Source organism: Lasiodiplodia theobromae (genome assembly GCF_012971845.1).
Source record: "Lasiodiplodia theobromae strain AM2As chromosome Unknown scaffold_77, whole genome shotgun sequence".
In the NCBI taxonomy this organism is placed as follows: Eukaryota; Fungi; Ascomycota; class Dothideomycetes; order Botryosphaeriales; family Botryosphaeriaceae; genus Lasiodiplodia; species Lasiodiplodia theobromae.
This window is the reverse complement of record NW_023336560.1, coordinates 45,018-68,169: the sequence shown is the minus strand read 5'-3', so window position 1 is coordinate 68,169 and position 23,152 is coordinate 45,018. Positions and strand designations below refer to the sequence as shown.

The window sequence follows — 23,152 nt, the reverse complement described above, 5'->3', positions numbered from 1 at the left end:
TCCTGGTCATCCTGGTCATCCTGGTCATCCTGGTCATCCTGGTCATCCTGGTCATCCTGGTCTTCCTGGTCATCCTGGTCTTCCTGGTCTTCCTCATCTTCCTCATCTTCCTGGAGTTCTTCATCCGAGCCGCCGTATTGTACTTCGGAGCCTTCTTTAGCCCCTGCTTCAAGTAGCACTGACACAACCTTCTCCTGCCTTAATCTTCGCGCTACTTGCAACGGGGTTTCGCTTCGACCCTCGTAATCCCACGCACAGTCCATGTCCGCCCCAAGCTTTAACAATAGAAGGACGATGGAATCATGTCCTGATCTTGCTGCATCAAATAAAGCACCATCGAGGTCATCGTTGTTGAGCTTCCCAATGTCCCACAGCATTTCCACAATCCCTGCATGGCCTTTTTCAATAGCGAGAGTGAAAGCACGAACGAGGTCTTTCTTTTTAAGCCTCCCGCTATCCCACATTATCTGCACGATCCCCGCATGCTCGTTTTCAACAGCGATTCTGAACTCGTACCACCGTGGGGCTGCAGAATAATCCTCGACCATTGTTTTGACAACACTTTCCAGACCTCTCGCAGCGGCCGCTGCGAGTGCTGTCTCGAAATCTTCCCAGTCGCCTTGTACATGGTCTTCGTCTATCACCTTAGCGCCACGCTGGAGGAGTAGTAATGCAACCTTCTCACGGCTACCTTCACAAGCAGCCATGAGCGGCTGTGCAAAATACCTTGGGCTAATGTTCACGAAATCTGAGCACTGATCGATGAGAAGCTCGACAAGTCCTAAGTGCCCATTGTAGCAAGCTCTGGCGAATGCTTCAGGGCCCCATTCGTTCCACGGATTCATCTCACCGTACTCAAGAAGCAGTTTCACCGCTTCTTCGTCTCCGTGATCGCAGGGAAGGTAGAAATGCTGGTCCTCGACCTCAACGCCCTTCTCCAACAAAAACCGCATGGTCTCCAGATGTCCTCTTTCGCTCGCAGCCCTGAGTGGCTCCCCAGAGCCGTACTCCATAACTGTATCTTCGTCACCCTCAATGGTTATGCCCTTTTCCTTGCCATCTTCGAGGATACGCTCGAGGCAGCGAATGCTAAGACCAGCATTGCATGCATGCCAAAATGGAGAGTCGTGTTTCTCGTGTTTACCGTACTGGTGGAGATAAGTCCAGTTCTTGTAGTAGGTCTTGTCGAAATCCATCAAGAAGTCTACGGTCATCTCAAAAACCGTTTCATTCTGCTTTTCTGTAGCAGCGGCATTCTCCATCCAGTTCTTGGCGCTGTATTCAGCGAATGGAAACATGGCCTTGAACTCGTTGACATCGTGCAGATCAGGTTCCACATGCCGAAGGTAAGACAAGCACACTTTTGCGATCAAGGTACGAGCCATCATTTCGTTAAAGTCCTGGGAATGCTCAGGACTTGAGACCAGATACTCCTTGACGGAGAAGTGTGCTAAGTGAAGCTCCGTCGTTTGATCATCTTCTTTGACGACAAATTTCGTGAGGCTGGAACAGTAGCGCGCAATCTCCGTTGGTTCTGGCATCCGATCAAGAGGATCAAAGGACGGTGTCGGTTTGTCGAGATTTACGGCAATGGCATCAACCAGTTCCTCGACTCCAAGCGGTCTCCCGCTGTAGGTTAGCAACTGGAGAACTCTGATGGTTTTTGATCTGTAACCGATTGGAATTCGATCCATGATTCTTGAGTAGGTTTCATTCAAGTCCTTCGGTAAATTTTCCAGTGCATTGTACAGAGACTCACGGTCGATGCAAACTTCCAAGTCTCTTATTTGGCACGCAACGTATCGGAACCTGAGATTATTAGCTCCTGTGGTAACGTAGAGTGAGCAGTTACTTACATGCCACTTGCCTTCTTCAGAACCTTTGTCTTAATATTTTGCTGGACTTCTGGCATCTTTCTCCACCTCTTCAGCTCATCACTATGCGTTATTTTGGCTTCGACATAGGCCTTGATGTCCATCTCCAGGCCCTTGCCCTCAATTGAGATGAATTCTCCTTCATCAGACAAGTCCTTGAACCCGGACCGGATATCATCTTCTTCGCGACTTGTTACCAAGAAATGGAGATTGTCGAGATTCGACGACACCATGGTTTTGATCCAAGCGATGAGCCCTTGTGTGTTGTCCGAATCTTTCCTTGTCGAACACTCATCCAGAGCGTCAATCACAACCCAGACTTCTTGTCCCAGCTTCAGCATGTTCGAGAACGCTATCGAAAGCTCTCTGGTGCTGGGTTGTCGAGGATTCCTCGGTGAGCCCTTCTCGCAAGAAGCATAAAGCTGGTCCAGTACTTGTTTCGAGGCTTCATGCTTCGAACATAGTTGCCAGAGCAAGACTCGCAACATACTGTCAAGTGAAAGCTTTTCATGCTCTTGGAATGTGAAGTAGAAATAGAGACATATGCGAGACTCGCTGAGAGACTCGATAATGGTAGAACTGAGAACCGTTTTGCCACACCCGGGGAGGCCATATAGCCATAGGAAAGAGTGAGGCTGCACCATCCACTCAGCGAATCGCGGGTCCTGTTGTAAAAGCCAACTGCCTGAGCCAGTGAAATACTGATTTCGAGCACTAAGGTGGTTGGTCGAAGGGTCGCATGGTCTGAGCCAGATTTTCAGAAGAGAATATTTCTGATCTGTGTCTATGTCCTTCACTGTCGACTGAATTGCAGTAGTGACGTTCTTGACTTCACCGATACTTTCTTCAACTACATGGGGATCAGCTATCTAATTCGACGCATGCGAAAGCCATACGAGCAGACTAACTGTTCTTAATGCTGTCGACCAGCTTTTGCTGAGCCTCAAGCCTGGTAGGTGCAATCTCCAAAAGCAGCTCCTTCGCGTATGCGGCAGCCGACATGGCGGCATAACCGTGCCATGCGTCGTTCTTGTGTGAATCGGAGTAGTCGCAGATTCCACGAACGACTAAGCATGGGAAGTTGTTCATCAGGCCTGCCGCTTCCATCTCAAAGCAAAGCACCCCATTCTCGCGAGCCAGTTTGTCCCGTATCAACGCATCCTTCATGAGCGAATTGGCCGAAGCAATGATTCCTTGAAACACGGTGGGGTTGTCGTCTCGTTCGCTTCGGTCCGGCCGGCCGACCAGATTGTCAGAGTCAAAACCGCATACGGCGATGCAGCTTTGACGTGGCTGTCCTTCGTCGTTTGGATGGACGAACCCAGACGCGTAAAGTATGTCGCTCTCTGGGTCCGGTTGTCCATACTTCTTGCGCAACCGTTTGTTCTTGGTAAGGACCGCGTCTATGCGTTCAGCGATCCCATTCCCATCGCTTTCGAACTTGCTCGCCAAGCCCTGAACAGCTGCGAGAAGAACAGTGGGTGTATGGTTGAGGTGGCCGGTGTGTTGGAACTTCCTCTCCTGGATGGTTTTTCCGAAATCATATTGGAAGACGCCGCCAGAAAGGCCTGCAGGCGTGCTGACGACGACATCTCCCAGCCGGATGTCATGTGCTGTACTCGGAGCTCCGCCACCGATCCCTACCATCAATCCGATGCGAACGTTTGGGAACGAGTGGACCATGTCTCGCGCCACGCTCGTCGCAGAGCTTGTGCCGTACAATCCAGCGGGCAAAACTGCGATAACGACATTATGGCCCGCCATCTTCCCAAGAACGTAGTGGTTGGTGTCATTCTTTTCAACCTTGTTGGGGCGTCCGTGGATTTCGTCCAGAAATTGACGTGCAGCCGTCTCCTCGGTCTGGAGGGCACAAATCCACCCGACGGTGTATTGGCCGTTGGGAAGGGCCATGGCACTTAAAAATGAAGAGATCAAAGATCAAAGGAAAACAATCTTTAGTGATGAGTTCTGAAATTTCCCCTCACAGGAGGTAAATCTTTATATATCTCGCTGTAGAGGTTCTCGTTTTCTCACGGATAGGCAACAGCGCAAAACGGAGCCAAGCGCTCAGCTTCTTGTGTGCAGTCCCGTTTTGAAGCCGACAGCTGGCGTGGAGACTATTATCATGGATTTCAAGGGTCTTGGTGCTGCTTGATAGGTCGGAATTGTGCGGCTGAGTGCCAGCGCGAAGTTGCTTTTTCTAGAATCCGTAATTCCAACCGATCGTACCGCTTAAGACAAGCACGAGCCTTCGATTCTTGCCTATCATATACTAGATCAAAGACACGAAGCCCGCGCTAGCATTACACTGCAGAATGAGGCTGTTCATACCTACCTGCATGCAGGAGCAACTACTTCGCGCTAACATTCAGCCGCACGACAGGACTGCACTGGATAGACGACATCACGCGCATTTCCATTAGCCACTTTATGCGATTGTATGTATATACATATAAATATAAACACGCACATACACACACACATATATATATATGATTTGAAAAGTGTTATAGAAATATTCGACTACGACCTCCCACTCTCGGTAGGTATGAGAATGCTCCACATAACAACGATCCCAGCTGCTCACCGCCGTGTAGCCGAGAACACGTGTTGACCAGAGTGTGGAACGCGCGGAGGTCGCTCCGGCTACTCCCGCCTGCATCGAGCAATGGATGGGCATCCTACGTCGCAAGTCACGGTGCGCGTGGCCAACATTCAGCAGCCGCGAGGAGCGCCCGCCCGCTTATCAATTTTGCACGCAGTCTATTCCACCACCACCAAGGCTATGCCGTGCACCATGACCAGCGCCACGGGCTGGGCGGTTTGAAGTCGAAAGCATCCAGTAGATAGACTAAAACGGGATATTGTACAAATGGGGCTTGGCGTGTGTGAGGTCTAATGTAAATAGTCTCTTAACTGACTCTCACATAGAAAATCCACAAGTTTAAACAGCAAGTTCATTCATTAAATATACCTTACACTCCTTACACTTGAAGCCTACTACGCACGGGCAAAAAAAAAAAAGAAAAAAAAATGAAAAAACGTACAACAGCCGGGATTCCCCAATGGTCACCCACTTGAGTACTAATCGGCCGGTTCGCAGCTTAAGTACGGCTGAGCGGACGGGAAGCCCTGTATTCTGCGACCTATGGTCGTACGTGAGAGAACGAGTTGTTAACAGCGCTTATGACCTCCAGTCAACAAGCAGTCGCCTGCTGCGCAAGCCCGCACCTGCATTCTCGGCTCAACTGTCCACACAAAGAATTTACATCAACGCAATGGTTTACAGGGAACAGTGTGCGAATAACGGCATTGGCATCACCGACCTACTTGGTTGAGCCCTAATGCCATTGTTCATATATACTACGAGTGCTGCACCTCGAGGTCAATGTTCGATCCTCCGTTATGTCCACGCCTATCATCTCGCTGACGCCAATAAAAATAGAATGCAAAAGCTAAAAATGTCGATGGCACAGTCAAGACCACCCAGACCCAGGCTCTGTTTACATCTGCAAGCCAAATGTTCTCCTGGAAGAAGGGCATAGAGAGCAATGCCTACAATGTTAGCGTTGCATTCATGACGAAGGCGTCAATGACTTACAGCATATGTGGCTCCGGGGAGGAAGAACATCGTGACAACGGCAATCTAAATAAAATGAGTTTAAGCAAAGCATACGAATAAGCCAAACGTACTGTCTTCATGGCAACGCTATCTCTTTTCATTGCCACAGCTAATTTTTGAGACTCGTTCGCCATCAGCCTTGAGGTCCTGGCTTCGTCTTCGGTTGCACGCAAAATTTCTTGCATTGCCTGGCCGTTGGCAATTTGCAGCCGATCACTTGTGATCTGCATGCGATTGAAGAGCTGTTTCTCGTCAGAAATTTAGGAAGTTGGCGGGTATGGGAGTCAACCGTTGGCGCTTACCAAAGCCAGGATGTTTTGGATTTTCTTTTCCAACTCTTGTGCAAAGTCGTTTGTAGCCTCGACTTGGGAGATAATTTGTTCAAGGCCCCCGACGCTATGTCCTATGTTTTTAGGCTCCTTGTGGCCATGTCTGATTATCTCTTCATGACCTTTAAGCGCTTTCGTGGTCCTTATGAGAGAATTTAGTTCCGAGCGATATCGGTGCAAATGCGCAGCTATTGAATGCAGAGCCTTGTTTGCTGTGGTGTACAGGGTCGATGAGGATGTATCATCGCTATCCATCTCTTCCTGAAGGCGTTTCTCCTAATAAAAAGCTTGTCAGGTTCTGTCGCAGTAAGGGAGTCCCATCAGTTGTCCCTCGTAAGTTAAAGCCTAAGGATACTTACATAGGCTATCAGTTGCTGATTCACGCTACTCAGAGAGTTGGTCCACCATCTTGTCACACTGGTGAGGTATATTAAGTGCACAAAACATGCTGGCTTTACCTCGTGGGATCCAGAATAGTGCTCCAGAGATTCCTTGATCCGTCGCTGAGGCTCTTCTGCGGCTCGCGACCAGCGACCATCCATGTAATTGACGACAAAGGCAGCAGTAGTACCTGTGTCAAGATTATGACGGCTGAACACAGCAATTGTGGATCCTCGAAGGTCAACCTCCTCATCGGGGAGGTGAAGATAATGGAACGGGTCCATCTGATTATTGCCTGCCGTGCTGGAAGCATGGCCGTTGCTCTTGTCGGTGCACTTCACCTGCACTCTGATTGGCAAGAAGTACCAAAATTCATAAACTGCATCGTCTTTTCCTTTCCTGGGCACCATGCGCGATCCCTGCCCCAGAGGTAGATAATGCCGAGACATGGCGAACATGAAATCTGGCGGAATGCGATACTGGCTGCTAAGAGCTTTGAGGCTGCTCGTTGATATACGCAGCATGTTTGGATCTGCCGGTAGTTTGGCATGTTTTGTTTTCAGAAGAAATTTGTAGACGAATCTTTAAAAGAAAAGTCAGCATGCAGGTGTCTGCGAAGTTGGAATGCAGATTGCGCACAGAAATTCGTCCTTGTTCTGTCTATCCTCAGGAATCTGTCAATTTGTTAGTTGCTATCTCACCCAGTCTGGACCGAAAAGCCTACTTCTAGGAACCGGCTAAGCTCCTCCTCGTTCATCCGCTCCTGATGAACATTCTTGTCATGGTGAGAATACCAGACCCTCAAGATATCCGTGTGCTGGGAAAGCAGAGATGTTTCAAAGCTCTCAAAGGCGCTTTGAATTTCAGCGCCGTATTCACTAGAAGGGCGTTATAAAACCACCACAGATAATTTCTATTGGGAGTCTCGCTTACATTTCTGGCGCGTAGTTGCCCGAATTTGCGAACCAGGACATTCCTCCGATCATGTACCTGTCCTGACCTCACGATGGCTGTGTGGCTACCCCTTATCTGTGTTTTGCTGTTGGTTGACAATTATAATGACTCAAGCTTGGTTGCAGGCTGCGCCTTCCTGCTGTCAGCCTCGCGTGAGGACTTTGAGCTCGGGGCTGTGTTAATGAATTATTGCCCAGTTGCAGCCTGATAGCCTTGCACAAAGAGGCTCGCACTGTGAGAAAGTTGGTGCGGGGATGTGGCTGCGCCCCCGCACTTGGCTGCAGCATGATGCATTTCAGCTGTGTGTGGCAACGAGGCTGTGCCATGCGAGGGCAATATTCGACCTGGCTCAAGAGCTTTTGTCTAAACCGTTTCCATCTCCCTACACCATTTCTCTAGTATCTTCGATGTCAACATCGCGACGCAAGAAGAAGCCTTTGTCGTTCAATACGACTTGGGTCCTACCCTCAGCGAACGACAACGCGGACCAGACCAACGGTGTCAGTGCGACCAGCGACCACCAATCCAGCTCCGAAGCTGCCGCTGAGGAAGCCAACAGCATACTGCCACCACCTTCTCCCTCAATAGAGCCTCCTACCGGCCACACTTCGTCTGCACTGCCGCCTGGAAAGAAGTCGCGTCGCCCAAAGGCCCATCCTTCCCACTGGACGATTGCCGCTCCCGCTACCCCACAACTCAGCAACCCTCCACAGCCTCGTCCATCAAGACCAACAACCACACAATACACCGACGCGCATCTTACAGGGTCTTTATTAGAGTACAACACTCGGGACATACCAATACTGCGGAGAGCACAGTTCTCATATGGGCACTGCATATCAGGGAGAGAGACTACGGGACACAGTGGCGTTGTGGAATCGCGCATGAAGCCTATGTTTCAATCCTCATCAAGCACCAAGTTGGATAGCCCGGGATCAGTTGGTGACGCGCCCCCGAAACCACCACATATCTCTCCTACCTATAGTCCAATCATTATAATGTGACATCACAGCCAGCTCAGTTTTTCATGTACATAGCAAGCAGTGTTCTTGTATATATGAGCTTTTCATGAACACATTTTGAGGCTGAGCAGCCACCTGGTCCGCTGAAAGGAAGTGCCGCTTTCGCAGCAACCGACCTGCCAATTCAAAACGTAGCCTGACGGGGTGCCTCGGCGTTTCCGTTGCGTCGATACTCCTGCAAGGCTGACAGGCAGCAATATTGATAGCTGACGTCAGAAAGCAGCAGCACGAGGCTTTGCGGGGTATATGAAGAGCCTGCGCACTCAGCTCTCAAAGCAGTGATAATCGCAGCCTTCAAAATGCCGATGGATGCAGAGGAACAGGCACCCTCACGATTCCCATTCGTGGGTTCCATAAAACAGCGTAAGGGACCCTCTGACCTCATATACCACACTCACTCAAAGTCGCACGTTGATAGGTTTGCGTGTTGGAACGAGGCTGGGCCGAGGTGTGGCGCCAACTGGACCTTTTACGGCGCCTTCGGATCTTTCAGGGCAGACACACAATATTCCTTGGCGAGATGGCCCATCCTCTCCAGGTCAGACATCTACCACTGAATATTTCGATGATCAGGATGCTGCCGGAGAGACAAATGCGTCTTTTGCTGGTTCCGATATCGTGTTCGCCGTCGACTGCTCTGCCAGTACCAGAGGGCTCGTTCTGATCGAGGAGAAATCAGCAGTCACGCAAATCGCAGAAGCTTTGTCTCCTGAGGCGAGGGCTACATCGACAGTTCTGCCATGGGATTACTACGCTCACCCCGCGCTTGACGTGGCGCAAGTTGGTCTGATCAAGTCCGGCAACGGTACAACGCCGACTGTTCTCATCCACGACAACAATTCCCAGGAAAGGTTGCAGAAAACATCTATCTGGTGCCTTATTACGGACGGAGAGATAGAGAGCGAAGAAGTGCACGACTTCGCATCCGGGATTGCAGAAGCTGGTCTTCACGGCATTCCCTCTGTCGTTATTCTTGCCGGTTATACCGTTGATCAACCGATCGACTGCAACATCTCAGTTGGCAAGGCTGTATTTGCCCTTGCGTCAGATTCGCTTTTCCTGTTCCACGATGTTGAATTTGGCGCAGTCTATGTGATGCAGAGCAAGGGTTGTTTCAATGCCCTTCTTCCACCAGGACAGACCTCCATTCCGTTGGACAACACCACCTCATGGAAAGACTTACCGAAGATTAACTACAAATCTTTGGCGTCCGTCGTTATCCCGAAAAAACGTCTTCTTTCCGAGGACACCATCGTTCTTTCAAGTGGAAGGCAGCTCAATCTTCAAGATATCTACAACGACAGCGTTGACGATGAAACAGCACATGAAATTCTGAGCAACAATGACAACCTGAGTACTGTGCTCTTGACCGCTTCAACCAGGGATTGCAAAGATCGTGTCAAAGCTTGGTTGAACGGGAGGCGCTTTCGGACGAACGACTCGATGTGGGCACCTCGACCTGACACTGGGGACCGAAGCCTTAAACTCATTTCTCAAATCATCGACACTCTTCGAGAAGACCCAGAGGCAGAAATCAGCAAGCTCTCGAGCAGCCTTCGCTTGAGTTACACCCGGAGCTGGCAGCGCTTCTGTGCATCTGTCGATATGAGAGATAAATTCGAAGAAATCCGCCCTGACGTTGTATCAGACGCGATGCACTTCTTGAATCTAGATGATATGACACCGCACAGTCCCGCTATACTAGGTCCAGCCTCTCCAGCTCTCGCTCGATGCAGAAATGAGCGGAAAGATGAGCAACGTCCAGTGCGACTTTACTCTTACCCCGCCACCAATACGGGCCGCGAAAGGCGACCCCGGGAGGGCAAACTGCTCTACACTCCTGGATACCGAATTCGGGAATTCGGTGATCACTACCGGGGCCAATGTGCCATTTGCGGTACACCGGACTCGATATTTGCCATTCTTCTGAAGGCGGCTGCCTCCGACGACGAGACACCTGGGTTTCCATCGCCGGATGCCCGCGCAAATCATCTATATCCCATGGTCCTTGGGGCGTATCCGGAAACCGATATCATAGCGCCTGAAGTGTACTGCGAGATCTGTTCGTACTTCATGACTCGAATTGGACGGTCGCCGAAGAGCGACGAGATCACCGGCTCCCTTCCACTCATCTGCCTGAAGTATTCCAACGCCCACGGCGCCCTGCAATGGACAGAGACGATCGCGAATGCGTTGCAAAGAAGATTCGACGACAACATCGTGCTCCAGATTTTTCTATCTGCTCTGTATTACACCATTGATGATGTCTCCATGGACACACCCACGACATCCTTGAGTAATGCATTGATGTGGGCCTGTCGGAGTTTAGTCAAGGTAGTCAGGATTCCGGGCGAGCTCGTTGAAACTCCCAGATCGGGAGCCCCGGAAGTCCTTGGCTTTGAGTACCTCCAGGACGTCTTGAAAGACCAGCTCGACAGCTTGCGAAAGAAAAGCAACCCACTCCTCAATTATCCATTGGACGGGTTCGTGTCGCTCATCCGCGCCGCTCTGGATCTTACATCTGTTTGTCAGATGGAAAAGATCAAAGATGCTGTGTGGCTCCGCCTGCTGTTCACCCTCATGGAGCACCATTTCGAACTGCAAGCAAAGGAAGGCGAGAAGGTTGCGAGAGAAGCTCTGAACACTCTGCTCATCGAGAAGCCATCCGGGTATTCACAAGCTGGACAAACGAGTAGCGCTACTGAAGACGGAGCCGACGAGTCCCCAGATGAGTTGACGCCAATGGGAGGAGGCGGATCTCAGACTGCCAATGGGAACCCCGAGCTGGTAATTGATACAAAGAAGACTTCGGTCTCTCTGGAAACCCTCCAGCAAACGCATCTATTTCCCCCCGACATTCTGGAACAGTACCAGAGACTGGCAAGTGTGTTTCCTGAAAAGGAGGAGTGGTGTGCAAGAGCTATCGCTGTCTTTTTACACGTCCTGTACAAGGAATCACTCGGCAGCCGCAATGCGACCAATCTTTTTGGCGAACTCAAGATGCAGCGGAGATTGCGAATGATCTATTGGGGACGGGAGAACGTGGATCAACTGACTGCGGCGGATATGATTTCAGTGATCTACCGAAAGTAGAAACAGTGACAAGGGGGGATCAAAGTAAGATTGAAAAGCATATAGTATGTCAGTCGTTACTACGATATGTGGAAGAATTTCATGTACGTCTCATGGATGCCTATAAGCAACTCGCAATCGAAGCGGCTGGGAAGTCCTGTAATTTCCGTGTCCAGTCCTGCTACCTATCTTGTTTTGTAATCAGAGTTTGGTACGAATATCCAATAAATAGCAACTTCCAATCAGTGCTTAGCCGCCTATGACCCCCTTTTTAGATGATGTAGCCGATTTCCTTCTTGTAGTTGTCTCATTTACTACGCACCATGTGAAAATTCAGCACGATTCACGTCGTATTCTGGCGATGTCTGAGGCTCAAAAATGCGTCAAATTGCTGCCTCATGGGGTTCCCCGCTTCCCAACATGGACATTTTCTCTTCCACGACTTTTTCCTTTCTCCAAAGCACACGACGGTGTACGGAACGGTCATCAGAAACTTTCTCTCGGATCATGATGTCTCCGATCTTCCTACTGGACTCTCCGGGAATGGCACCGAGGGTGCAGATCTGGGATCCTTCGGGTGTGCGTAGAATATCCGTTGGGTCGGTAAGTAGACACGCGGCGACCAGATCCACAACCGCCTCGTTCACACAGCACCGCTGCAGGATCACGAGCAGCGCAGCTGCCACAAGGGTAAGCAGATGCAGAACGATCCAGACGCAGACTCTTTTGGAGTTTACACGTGCCCTCAGAACGGGTGAGGGAAGCTGGACTTTCGTCGTAGCTGACGTCGAGTTGAATCGTTCCACCATCGAGTTCCAAGATGCCTGGTATGCCGCGGAAAGGGTTCCGGTAACAAACCCTCTCAATGGGCCTTCTCCCCAAGTTGGCGCCTGTGAGATGTTGAAATTGGCCATCGTGTGGGTCAATTCAGGAATCATCTGCATTATCGCCTCGTTCAGGGGATTGGCGTACACGGCCGACCGGGAAGAGTTGGCCGCAAGAGATGATTGGGCTATCCTTGCAGTCGACCAATTCGGCGGTGATGGTGGTGTTGGCGAGGATGTAGCATTGCGTGATATTAAAGGCTCGAAGGCAAACCCCACATTTACTTCAACCAGCCCTTTGCAGCTGCTCAACCGGGTGACATTATTCCCACGGCGCTCTCCATTGCCAAAATGAGTGATGATTCGGGTTTACAATCCCGCCATGCCGGGTTAGGAAGTCGTGCAATATAGAGCAGAGGTGAGTGTCCTGTTCCACAACAGTCATACGAGATCGTCCATAAAGTCACTTCAAATTGCTTTCTGCAATTGATCTGAGACTATGCAGCTAGGCGTATGTTGAGAGACCCTCAGCGTACTAAATGCTGCGGATAGCCGTGTTACGAGATTCCAATAAACGCATGATAATGACTCAATTAAAAAAAGCTGAAGGTGTTACGCTTCGTCAATTTGGTATATTTGCCAAGGTCCCACAGCGGCTGCAGAAGCATTTGAGATGCTTCTTGGCGAGAATTAAGCGGTAAGATCAAGGCCTGGTCTCAGATATCTAAAGCAGTTCATATACTCCGTAAAGTTGCCTGCTCTTCTTGCTATTATCAGGTACACCATATCTCCACGCAAAGTCAGACCCTGTTCTAACATCAATTTACACTACAAATCGTCTTTCAAGATCGCAGTCAGCCTTCTAACCTCCATCATGTCTGGCTTCGAAATTTCTGCTGCCATCACCTCCGCCCCTGGGCTTTTTCTGGCCTGTGTTGAATGCTTTGAACTGATTCAACTTGGGCGCAGCTTTGGGAAGGACTTCGAGCGCAGTCTTCTCCGGCTCCGAGTTACTAAGCTCCGTTTTGTGCGAATCGGATCCTGCAAGGGTATTGCGCTTGACAATCCCGAAGCAACACTCCCGGAGAGGATGTCGGATGACGAGGGGACCGAGGAAACAGTGAAGAAGCTCATAGCTCAGATCATCACTCAGTTCAGTACTACCTCGAGTATCTGCGACCGGTACAAAGGGGACGACAAGAGCGTCGGAGAAGCTGGAGACGTGAAGGATGAGAACATCCTTCAACTTTTGCAGAAGGTGCACGACCAGGCCCAAATTCGCCAGAATCGCACAAATTTCCGCAGAAAGGTTGCATGGGTATGTTACGAGAAGGGCCACCTTGACCGCATGCTCGACAGTATCAACATTGATATCAATAATCTGTCCTATTTCCTCGAAACCGGAAATCAGGAGAACCAACACGCCATCCAGGAGGTCAACACAATCAAAACAGGCGCCAAAGACCCAGATTCACTTCTCAGCATCTTGAAGGAGGTGGCCGATGGCACAGATGCTGCCCTTAGAGTTGCTGCGGGTAACGCTTTGGACAGCGGAGGTCATCGTTACCAGAACAACTACCTGGAAAAATGCGATAACGTCACTTATGGAGACTGGGTGGGAAGTGGAGCGACAGCCTCCGCAGGAGGAGGGAAGAATTTGTATCGAGGAAACCAAGCAAAAGAAGTCAAGAATTTGGTATACGGAACTCACTACCAAGGAAACACAGGGACCTGACGAGGTCAGAGTGGCCAACACATGAGGAGCGGCCAGGCAGGGGAACAGAAGGGTTAGCACATACAGGACAAGAAAGATTCGGATGATGGATCCGGAGCTGATCCATCGACGAACCCATTTTAGTTGGGGAATGTTCCACTCAATCCACATTGACTTTCTTCCCCGCAATCGTCTCCCCACCACAAGTGTGAATGACGAGCACGTTGATAGGTGGGCTTCTCTGCCTAAGGCCACAGGACTTCGATTATCTCTTGCCGCATTGACTAATCCCTCATCCATCCGTCCCACTCCATGAATTAGCCCTCAGTTCGATCAAAGCTCTCCTGGCGAAGTACTAAGTGTCCGATTTATCCTGGCATCAGCTGATATTTCGCAGCGGCTACAGCGTAGAGGATGTTTCAGCTCTAGCGGGAAGTTGCATGGCGTTTTCCTTGGCTGATGCCGGACTGCCCATAGAATCAAGGCGCGGCCGCTTAGGCACCCTGATTCTGAGACAGCATCATTTGCTCCCCGCACCGGTGAGCCAGTAAGTCTGACTTTCTGTGCTAAGTTCAAAACTCGACTCGAGAGTTTGTGGCATCGGTTCCAATGGCAGTCCATGGTATCAACGCTTTGGAGAGAGTAGAGGGCCTGATAAGACCGCTATGACACCTCATTGCGCTTCTAAGCGCCGGGGCTAGTTGATCGTACGCCACCGCTTCTGCCTTCAACCTATTTGGACAGATACATTTACTGCACTCCCAGCCCCATGCAACTTGTACAGGGGAAACATGCATGTCAACAAGGGAGAGTCCTATTTCCAGGAAAATTCGGCTACGCAGTGCAACAATGTTCAATATGGAGATCATTTCGGATCCAGTAACGCAGTGACACAGAACATCGGATCGGGTAAGCTCAATCGAGGAGTGCATCCGTGTATCACCTCAGCTTGCTAACAGTCCTTATGCCAGATCTCAGCCACACTTTGTTGACTGTGGCACTGATAATGGCTTTCATTTTGGGCGTCACGTCTAGTAACCTCATCTTGATGTTCTTGTCGAGTGTTTTAAGAATGCTTAACTCCCCAGCCGGCCTCAAGGAATCCCCGAGTCACAAGTCCACCACAAACGACGATCGATCCTCCAGGCTTAGGCGAGTCCATCAACTCCACGAAGAAGTAGCACACGTTATCGCCAATGTGGGAGTCCTGGATCCTGGCCGAGAACGGCCTCACAACCAGCTCAAATTTGTACGTTGTTTTAGCTATGGCAGCATACGTGGCAAGCTTCGAATCACCTGTTGTACTCTCGGAGGTCGAACTCCTCGAACTGCTTGTTTGTGAGAGATACATGCCCTTGGTCTTTCGTAGTTCAGATTCTGACAGCGATAGGTACCTACGAAGCAAGCGAAAAACTCGAGCCCAATTCTCTTGGCCTTATTGCGAAGATACTGAGCGGGTTCCTCGGTCATACCGGCAGCAGGCCTACTCTAAATACGGTGCACGAGCGCCCGTGAATAGATGGGACCTATGGGGCTAAATGTATCTGCTTGGACGTGGGCGCCCTTGCATAAATTCGTTAGCTGGCTCAGTACAGGATTGTCATTCGCGAGTACCTTGGGCCCAATCCTCAAAGGAAAGAGTCTAGATGTTCCGATTGACTCTCTAAGAGCCAAGAAACTCCAATGGTCTTTGGCAGCGGTCCTCTTCATTTACAAATTTTGATTCGACTCAAGACTGCGGGCAGTATGTATCGATGGAGGATCGCTGTGCGGCACTCAGCTGAGTACATTGTTGGACAGATTGATGATCGAAAGCACAGTGGGCGATATGGGTCTGTCTTCCATACCATGATTGTATCAATGCGTGGTAAGACTTAGAATTATACTGGATTTGGGGATGCATCAATTTTGATGCGCAGGATTGCGCTCGCTCTTTTCCTTTATTGCTCGATTAGGCTTAGCATAGTTTGCTTAGAGTTGGGGTTTGCCACTATCCATCGCATTTACTAATCAATCACCCTTTGAATCACTCCGCCCCATGGGATCTATTGCCCACCATCTTATCTCTTTTCATGTTTCCGGATTTCATGCGCGACCAAATTTAGGGAAAGAGAAAAAACATCATGATCGAAGAGGAGGATACAATGTCGGCAATTATTGAGGGACGCAACTGTTCTGCTGTTGTCACAGTCTGGGGTCACAAACAATAAAGATGAACTCTCTCTTGAAGAAGAATTGAGATGGGCCCATCTCGAGAAAATTTTTTTAAGCAAGCCTAAGCAAACGAGTGGACGCCGCTTGACAACGACTGAACCAAACAACTGTAGGGAGCGTCTGTCCGGCAAAGGAAGAAAAAAAAAATATTTACAAAACCAAGAAATACCCCAACACGGAGCTTAGACGGTGTACAGCAGCGTTCCAAAGCCCAGCTGATCGTAACCACCGCTGTTCGGGCCGTAGTCGCCGCCACCACCCTCAGCGCCGCCAGCATCGTCCCTCACCAGCTGGGCGTACTGCTCAGAGTAGGTGGCCTCGAGGCCCTTGATCTTGACGTAGTGGTTGTAGATGAGCTCCCAGATGGGGCGGATGTTGCCGCGGCCGGCGTCGCTGATGACGTCCTGGGTGACGTCGCTGTTCACGTAGGTGGTGTACTGCACGTCGTTGCCCAGGTTGTACTTGGCGGCGTACTCGGCGCCCTTGAGGATGCGGTTGTCGAGGTACGCGAACAGGTCGATGCCCTGGTTGTACGCCATCTGCGCGAAGGCGCCGACGAGGCCGATGTCCAGCATGGTGTGACCCTGGTCACGACCCGCCTAATTTGCTTGAGTCAGCTTATGAGGCTAAGAGCCTGGTGGGGGGGAGAAATTCTCACCTCCTGAACCTGCGCGGTGCCATCGTCATACACGATCCAGAACAGCTTCTCAATGTTGCCGTTGCCGGTGCCGTTGTAGAAGTAGTTGATGGCCTCGTCGAACATGGTCTGGTTGTCGGACAGGATACCAGCAGCGAGACAGGTTGCCATGTTGGCCAGATCCCAATTGGCCCAGTAGTGGTCATCGGCAGCATCGTTGTGCTCAACGAAGAAGCGATGGTTCATGGGGTAGAAGACGTCGGTAAGCATCGCCGCCGCCGCCGCCAAGTTGTCATCCGTGAAGCCGTCAAAGTCGCGCAGGATCTCGGCCGCGTTGGCAATTTGGTAGCCGTAAATACCCGAGGCGAGGTACTTGTCGGAGTTGCCAGAAATCTCCTTAAGGGTGCTGGACCACGCGTTGACGACGTTGGCTGCGGCGGTTCCGAAGGCTTCGTCACCGGTGACCTTCCAGCGAATGGCAAGTCTACACAAACATTTTGTTAGATTGTGGAAGTATATTGAGGTTTTGGTGGACACATACTGGTACGCGGCAGCAGCATCATTGAACATGTGGCTGTAGTTCTCAGTGCAGCTGGCCGGGGAACCACGGCAAAGGAGCTCCTCGGGGTTCGGGGTGTAGGTGGATTGCGCGTGAGAGTTGTTGGTCAGCTTGTACCACCCGGTGAGCCAAGGCTCGTTGCCAGCGTTGACGTTTGTAGTGATGCGTTCGAAGTCCTCGGCGGTATGGAGCATGCCGGGGTGAACGAAGGCCGCCGAAGCGGACACAGCTGAGCCGGCCAGCAGCGTGGAGTACTTCATCGTAACTATAGGAAGAAAATCAAAAACGAAAAAGAAGTAGTGAAGGTGAAGTAGAGAATCCAAGCCGGACGGGCAAGAAGCGCTTTTATCTGTTTAGTGTGCCCCTTCGAGTACGTTAGTCAATACGAGCTATCCGAAACTTTTGCGAAGCCAGCGCCAAGCGATGGGGAATATAGACCAGGGGGTTGTCACTGTGGGCACCACCGTCTGTTGGTGGACGACGAACAGGGCAATGGCACCGGCCAATGGCAGTGCAAAAAGGATGGACAATGCTTGATCTTCCGTGGATCTTCTGATGCCAAAATACCGTTTCAGGAACCCCTTTCATTGTTGTAGGATCATCACTGCGGAGAAGACGTTCATTTTGGTGTTTCTCGCCGCGTCAGCGACATGATCGGCTTGAAAGAGGGATGCCATGGTGAGGCATTGGAAACATCCTGCTCATTTCGGTTAAGGTGGGCGGGCACACGTCGCGATTGGCTCTGTGATTTGTTTCCCCTGGCGCCCGCCGGGGACAGCGCGGGACCTGCCGCTGGAATTGCGCTGAAGAACCGGGGGTGGCGTAACATGATTTGCAGTTTCCTCTATCCCGCACTGGCCTTACTGGTAACTTCGTGGTTTAGCTCATTTCCAAGAATGGTAGTTTGAACATCGCTTAAAGGGAAGGCTTCGTACCTCGTAAACCTCTGCAGCGGCCCGTCTTCCGGAACGTCTTCCGGACCGTCCTCCGAAGGATAACACCACCGGTCTTAGTCCCGGAACTTGCCCGTAACGCTGATCAGTGGTGCAAAGTAACGCAAAAGCGTAAAAGATGAAGACCCAGAGCTTGTACACCTGTTCTTGCATCGAACGATCAGGATGGATTCCGGTGGGCGAACAGCACATCACTACCTTCTTTGGCGCCCCTACAACATTGGGAAGTTCTTTTATTGTACAGGGATTGTGTCTGGTAGTGCTAAAGAAAGCAACAGGCGGTGGACTGGATAGCTCGGTCTTCGGGTTTAGCGAAAGTAGAGCGTAGGATCGTTATCATGTCGAGGTCTCTGATCCAACTCTAGTGGACAAGCTGTTAATTCGGATTCTTTATTTCCGTCCCTCAGATGAGAGCCACTTACGTCCTAACATGTAGGCCGACCTTGGCTTTTCTCCGATAGCTGTTTGCCTGTTTCAAGCCGGCACGATCGGCACCGAAAGTTCCACCATGGCGTCGACTTGGTCAAACCCAACCGTGCTCGGAGCGGGTCTCTACGCGTCTACCCCCGCCGCCGGCTTGCCCCCTCCGACACACCCCCACCACTCCCGAATTCATCCGGCCGGGACCTACTTCGCCTCCGGCGGCACCTCCATCTCCTTCCCGTTCATCTCGCCCACGTCGAGGGCGACCAAAAACCTGCTGACGCAGTTATACGCCGCCACAGCCGTCGTCAACTCGACAATCTCCCTCTCACTAAAAAACGGCTTCAACCCATCAAACACGTCCTGCGGCACCTTCACCTCCTTCGTCATCGCATCCGCATACCTAATCACCGCCTTCTCCTTCTCCCCCAACCCCTCCACTGCCTCTCCCGCCTCCTCCACCGGCACCTTCTTCAAGCACCACTCCAACACCGCCCGCGGCACCCCCGCCTTGGCCGCCAGCGCGGCGTGCGCGCGCCACTCCCACACGGCGTCGGTCAGGGCGCCGACGCGGCTGACGGCCAGCTCGAGCACGGCCTCGTCGACGACGGTTTTGGTGCGGATGGCGCCGAGGAAGCTGTTCCAGCCGTCGGCCACGGGCGGGCTGTGCAGCAGCGCCAGGTCGAGCGGGATCAGCGGGCGCGGCCGCCGCCGCTCCGCGATGCGCGCGTAGATGGCCGCCGTGGCTTCGGGGTCCGGGTTCGAGGGCGAGGCTTCGGTCGGGGCCTCGGTGGGCGCGTAGGGGAGGCGCATGGTGAGGGGTGGGGTTGTGGATAGCGGTCGGCGGCGCGGTGACGATAAGGATGATGATGATGATGGTGGTGGTGGTGGTGGTCGCCGGTGTGCGGAATGGGCAATGGAAAGCCTAGGCAGGATAGTTGTGGGAAGGCCTGAGTATGCGGGTAGGTTAGAGTGGTGAATGTGCTGACGTCAATGGTTGCAGCGCTCAATTGGCGGGGCAGCGGGCGTTTACCTAGTGACTTGCAAAAGGGCGATCTCATGGGTGGTGAAGAAATCGGGGGATCTCTCGCGCATATATGCTGTGGAACGAAGGCAACTGAGGGGTAGGCATGGTGGGGTAGGCGGCAGCATCCAAGCTTCCGGTAGCGCTATTGCGTGCATGCGCATTGCAGGTCGACGGGAGTGGACCGCGGCAAAAGGCTTACCCCCGTCCCAGAACATCATCGCAACAACGTTCAATGGAATTTATCAAATGTAATCTTCTCAATTGTCTCCGTGTGATATCATATCAACGCTGAAATGTTCGCGTGCAGAGTGTCCCAGAGTCCCCAAAAATAAAAACAAATATTTACAACGCCAGAAATGCCCAATCATAATCCAGAATTTTCATCTACTGCGCCGTCTTGTCCTTGGGAGCCAGGCGAACGTTGTACTCCAGGTCGAGAGATGCCTTGGGGTCGTCCTTGCGGGGGTTGAAGTGGATGATCAGGTCATCCTTGACGGCGAAGACGGAGTCGTCGATAAGGTGAGGGTCGGTGTCGGGGTAGAGCTGGGTGACGACGGGCTTGTAGTCGGGGTGGCTGACCATCAGGTGGAGATGGGCGGGCCTCCAGGGGCTGCGGTCCATCAGGCCGAGCAGGACACCGGCAGGGCCGTCGGTGGGCAGTTGGTAGGCGGTGGGCTTGAGCATGTAGAAGTGGTATTCGCCGTTCTCGTTGGTCCTGAACTTGCCGCGCAGGTTGTTGGGCGTCTGGCCCTCGGGGTCCTGGAAATCGTACTTTCCGTTGGAGTTGGCCTGCCAGATGTCGAAGACAACGTTCGAGATGGGCTTCTTGGTATCGAGGTCGATGACCTTGCCGTGCATCAGAGAGACCTCGCCGTTGTGCGGGCAGTCGATGATGCTGCCGCCGTTCTCACGGAAGGGAGCGTGGGGGCTCCAGAAGGGGCCGAGGATGGTCGACGAGGTCGGGGCCTCGCCGGAGGCAGAAAGGTGCTTGTTGGCGATCTCATCGACAAGACTGAGCAAGTTTAGTTAGCGAGGAGCACTTCTCCTGAGTGTGCGCGCGGGGACTTACGATTCCAGGCCGATGACGTCGGTGATGCGGTGAGTCTCGTTCCTCTTGCCGTTGCTCTCAGCCCAAAGCTTGCCGCACTGGTTCATGAACTCGACACCGGCCATCCACTCCTCGGTGGTGAGCTCGACCTCGCGGGCAAAGTCGTGGATGTGCTTGAGCATGGCGCTGAGCACGAAGCGAGCGCGGGGCGGGCAAGCCGGGCCAATCGCGTCGATGACATTCTTGGTGAAGTTAGGGTCGAACTTGTCGGCGTTAGACATGGCGGCGGTTTTTGATTGGGGTTGAGCTGCGAATGCAAAGACTGAGAAGACAAGAGAAGAGAAGAGTAGAGCTGAAGGCTTGTCGAGTGAAAGCAGTGTCGAAAAGGGCTGCACACCTTATAAAGGCGCAGTCACCGTCTGGGGCGCTGGCGCACCGGCAGATCCATCGGCTGAGACCTTTTACTCTGGGGAAGCGTGGCTCGCCGCGTCGTTGCCGGCGTGCTTCCCGTTAGCCAGAGCCCCCGCAGCCCAGCCCCGCGCACCCCCCGGACCCTTGACTCGCACGCTCCACGCAGCCGGCGGTCGGCGCGCTGTTGCAAAAGAACCTCCGCCATTGGCTGCCACAACAACCGATGGTAGCAACCGGTGCGAACCGATCTCTCCTTAGCCCAGGGTAATCTCTCTTCCATCCCGCGCTTTACCCAACCCGGTATCAAGCTCTGGCCCTCGTGCGCCTGTACCGGAGCTCCCAGATGTCCCCGCGCAGAATATCCCATTGAGCTCCAGATGCGCGCGTCCTGCCGACTTTTCCAGCACCTCACACGGAACTGCACGCCGCAGCCATCGCGACCTTTCGCCAGGATGGGCAAGCATCACTTGATGGTCGGCACCTGGGTGCGCCCGGGTGCCATTTTCACCTTCGAGTTCGACGACGAGGCCTTGACGCTGAAGCTCGTTAAGCGCACCGAGATCGACTACGACGAGCCCATCTCGTGGATGACCTTCAGTGTGAGTCTTCCGTCTGTTTACGCAATCCTGTCGACAAATTGATGATATTTTTCACGTCGCACACGACTGACGCGTAATTGGGAGTCAGCATGATCGGAAGCAAATTTACGGCGCGTCGATGAAGGCGTGGACAAGCTACACCGTCAAGAGCCCAACCGAAATTGTGCGCAGCGCGTCACACCCCATTGCTGGCCACCGTATGTCCCTGCAGCCATCAATCCCACGATTCTCCACCTCAGGTGATCTGACATAACATTCTTCCGCAACAGCTCTCGCTGCGAACAAGGATACCAACACCCGCGCCATTTTCCTCCTCGCCGCCAAGCAGGCTCCGTACAATGTCTACTGCAACCCCTTCTATGATTATGCGGGCTTTGGCAATGTGTTCTCGGTAAATGAGGACGGGTCGCTGAAGGAGAATGTCCAGAACTACGAGTACGAGCCCAAGACTGGTATTCACGGCATGGTCTTCGACCCTACCGAGACTTACCTTTATTCGGCCGACCTGCGCGCCAACAAAGTGTGGACGCACAAGAAGGATCCTGAGACCGGCCAGCTGACCCTGCTTGGGGCTCTGGAGGCGCCAGACCCGGGCGACCACCCGAGATGGGTTGAGATGCATCCGAGCGGGAACTACATCTACGTCCTGAACGAGGCGGGCAACAACCTCGCTGAATATGTGATTGACCAGCAAACTCATCTGCCTGTTTTCACCCACCGCACATTCCCTCTCATCCCGCCAGGTACGTGAATTACACATTTTTGCCCAGATGCCTGGTCTAACCGTGCTGCAGGCCTCAGATACAACCTCAAGAACTACCGCGCCGACGTTGTCTTCACTACCCAGAGCGGGAAAACACTGTTTGCGACGACGCGATCCAACACAATCGGCGTGCCTGGCTACATCAGTGCTTTCAGTTTGGCGGAGAATGGCAGCATCGAGAGGCAATTGTTCATGAACCCCACTTCGTCCAGTGGTGGCCATTCGAACGCCATTGCCCCGTGCCCGTGGAGCGACGAGTACATCGCCATCACGGACGATACTGTGGGATTCATCGAGATGTACAGATGGCAGGATGGATTCCTTGGCAGGGTTGCCAGGTGTGAGGTGACCGAACCAGGGTTCGGCATGAACGCCATCTGGTACGACTAGACGTAGAAATTAGAATTACGCTATTGGCTGCTAAGCTGTGTTCCTGTGTCCCTGACAGAATGTTCGCGGAAAAAGATAATCTTGGTGGTTCGATGTTGCGATGAGAGTGCAGAAAGTTCATCCGGTTGCAATCCTGGCCCAGACAGGAAATTTAGCAACAAATGGTGCGCCTGCCAAACACACAAGTCCTACGATTGGTACATTTTTGCTGCATCTGTTTTCTCTTGAGATTTTGCATGTGTAGATGACGTGCTGGTGCTAGCAACCTTTCGCGCCATAATTTGACCCCAGTTAAGCCCAAAAAGACTCCGACAGAGGGCTGCGGCAACCAAAATT

The 23,152-nt window shown here is 52.2% G+C and overlaps 7 protein-coding genes across 7 annotated transcripts; 3 read left to right on the top strand and 4 right to left on the bottom strand.

Annotated features, from left to right (window-relative positions):
• Positions 1–3,785, bottom strand: LTHEOB_12837 (uncharacterized protein; the record flags this gene model as incomplete). The annotated part of the gene is made up of 5 exons (XM_035509748.1): positions 1–163; positions 257–1,809; positions 1,857–2,226; positions 2,365–2,724; positions 2,783–3,785. Coding segments are annotated over 5 exons (3,449 nt in total), but the record flags the coding sequence as incomplete, so codon positions are not given.
• A 4,702-nt stretch (positions 3,786–8,487) lies between these two features.
• Positions 8,488–11,275, top strand: LTHEOB_12836 (uncharacterized protein; the record flags this gene model as incomplete). Its single annotated transcript, XM_035509747.1, has 2 exons — positions 8,488–8,545; positions 8,721–11,275. The coding sequence occupies 2 exons, from the start codon at positions 8,488–8,490 to the stop codon at positions 11,273–11,275; spliced, it is 2,613 nt and encodes an 870-aa protein (XP_035363800.1).
• A 1,677-nt stretch (positions 11,276–12,952) lies between these two features.
• On the top strand, positions 12,953–13,813 carry LTHEOB_12835 (uncharacterized protein; the record flags this gene model as incomplete). The annotated part of the gene is made up of 1 exon (XM_035509746.1): positions 12,953–13,813. The coding sequence occupies one exon, from the start codon at positions 12,953–12,955 to the stop codon at positions 13,811–13,813; it is 861 nt and encodes a 286-aa protein (XP_035363799.1).
• A 2,375-nt stretch (positions 13,814–16,188) lies between these two features.
• Positions 16,189–17,462, bottom strand: LTHEOB_12834 (GPI anchored protein; the record flags this gene model as incomplete). Its single annotated transcript, XM_035509745.1, has 3 exons — positions 16,189–16,605; positions 16,665–17,127; positions 17,185–17,462. 3 exons carry the CDS (start codon positions 17,460–17,462, stop codon positions 16,189–16,191), a joined length of 1,158 nt encoding a protein of 385 aa, XP_035363798.1.
• A 1,320-nt stretch (positions 17,463–18,782) lies between these two features.
• On the bottom strand, positions 18,783–19,391 carry LTHEOB_12833 (4-carboxymuconolactone decarboxylase; the record flags this gene model as incomplete). Its single annotated transcript, XM_035509744.1, has 1 exon — positions 18,783–19,391. One exon carries the CDS (start codon positions 19,389–19,391, stop codon positions 18,783–18,785), a length of 609 nt encoding a protein of 202 aa, XP_035363797.1.
• Positions 19,392–19,989: 598 nt separating this feature from the next.
• On the bottom strand, positions 19,990–20,934 carry LTHEOB_12832 (Catecholdioxygenase; the record flags this gene model as incomplete). The annotated part of the gene is made up of 2 exons (XM_035509743.1): positions 19,990–20,617; positions 20,675–20,934. The coding sequence occupies 2 exons, from the start codon at positions 20,932–20,934 to the stop codon at positions 19,990–19,992; spliced, it is 888 nt and encodes a 295-aa protein (XP_035363796.1).
• Positions 20,935–21,516: 582 nt separating this feature from the next.
• On the top strand, positions 21,517–22,816 carry LTHEOB_12831 (Carboxy-muconate cyclase; the record flags this gene model as incomplete). The annotated part of the gene is made up of 4 exons (XM_035509742.1): positions 21,517–21,663; positions 21,752–21,860; positions 21,933–22,406; positions 22,458–22,816. 4 exons carry the CDS (start codon positions 21,517–21,519, stop codon positions 22,814–22,816), a joined length of 1,089 nt encoding a protein of 362 aa, XP_035363795.1.
• Between the last annotated feature and the right edge of the window lie 336 nt (positions 22,817–23,152).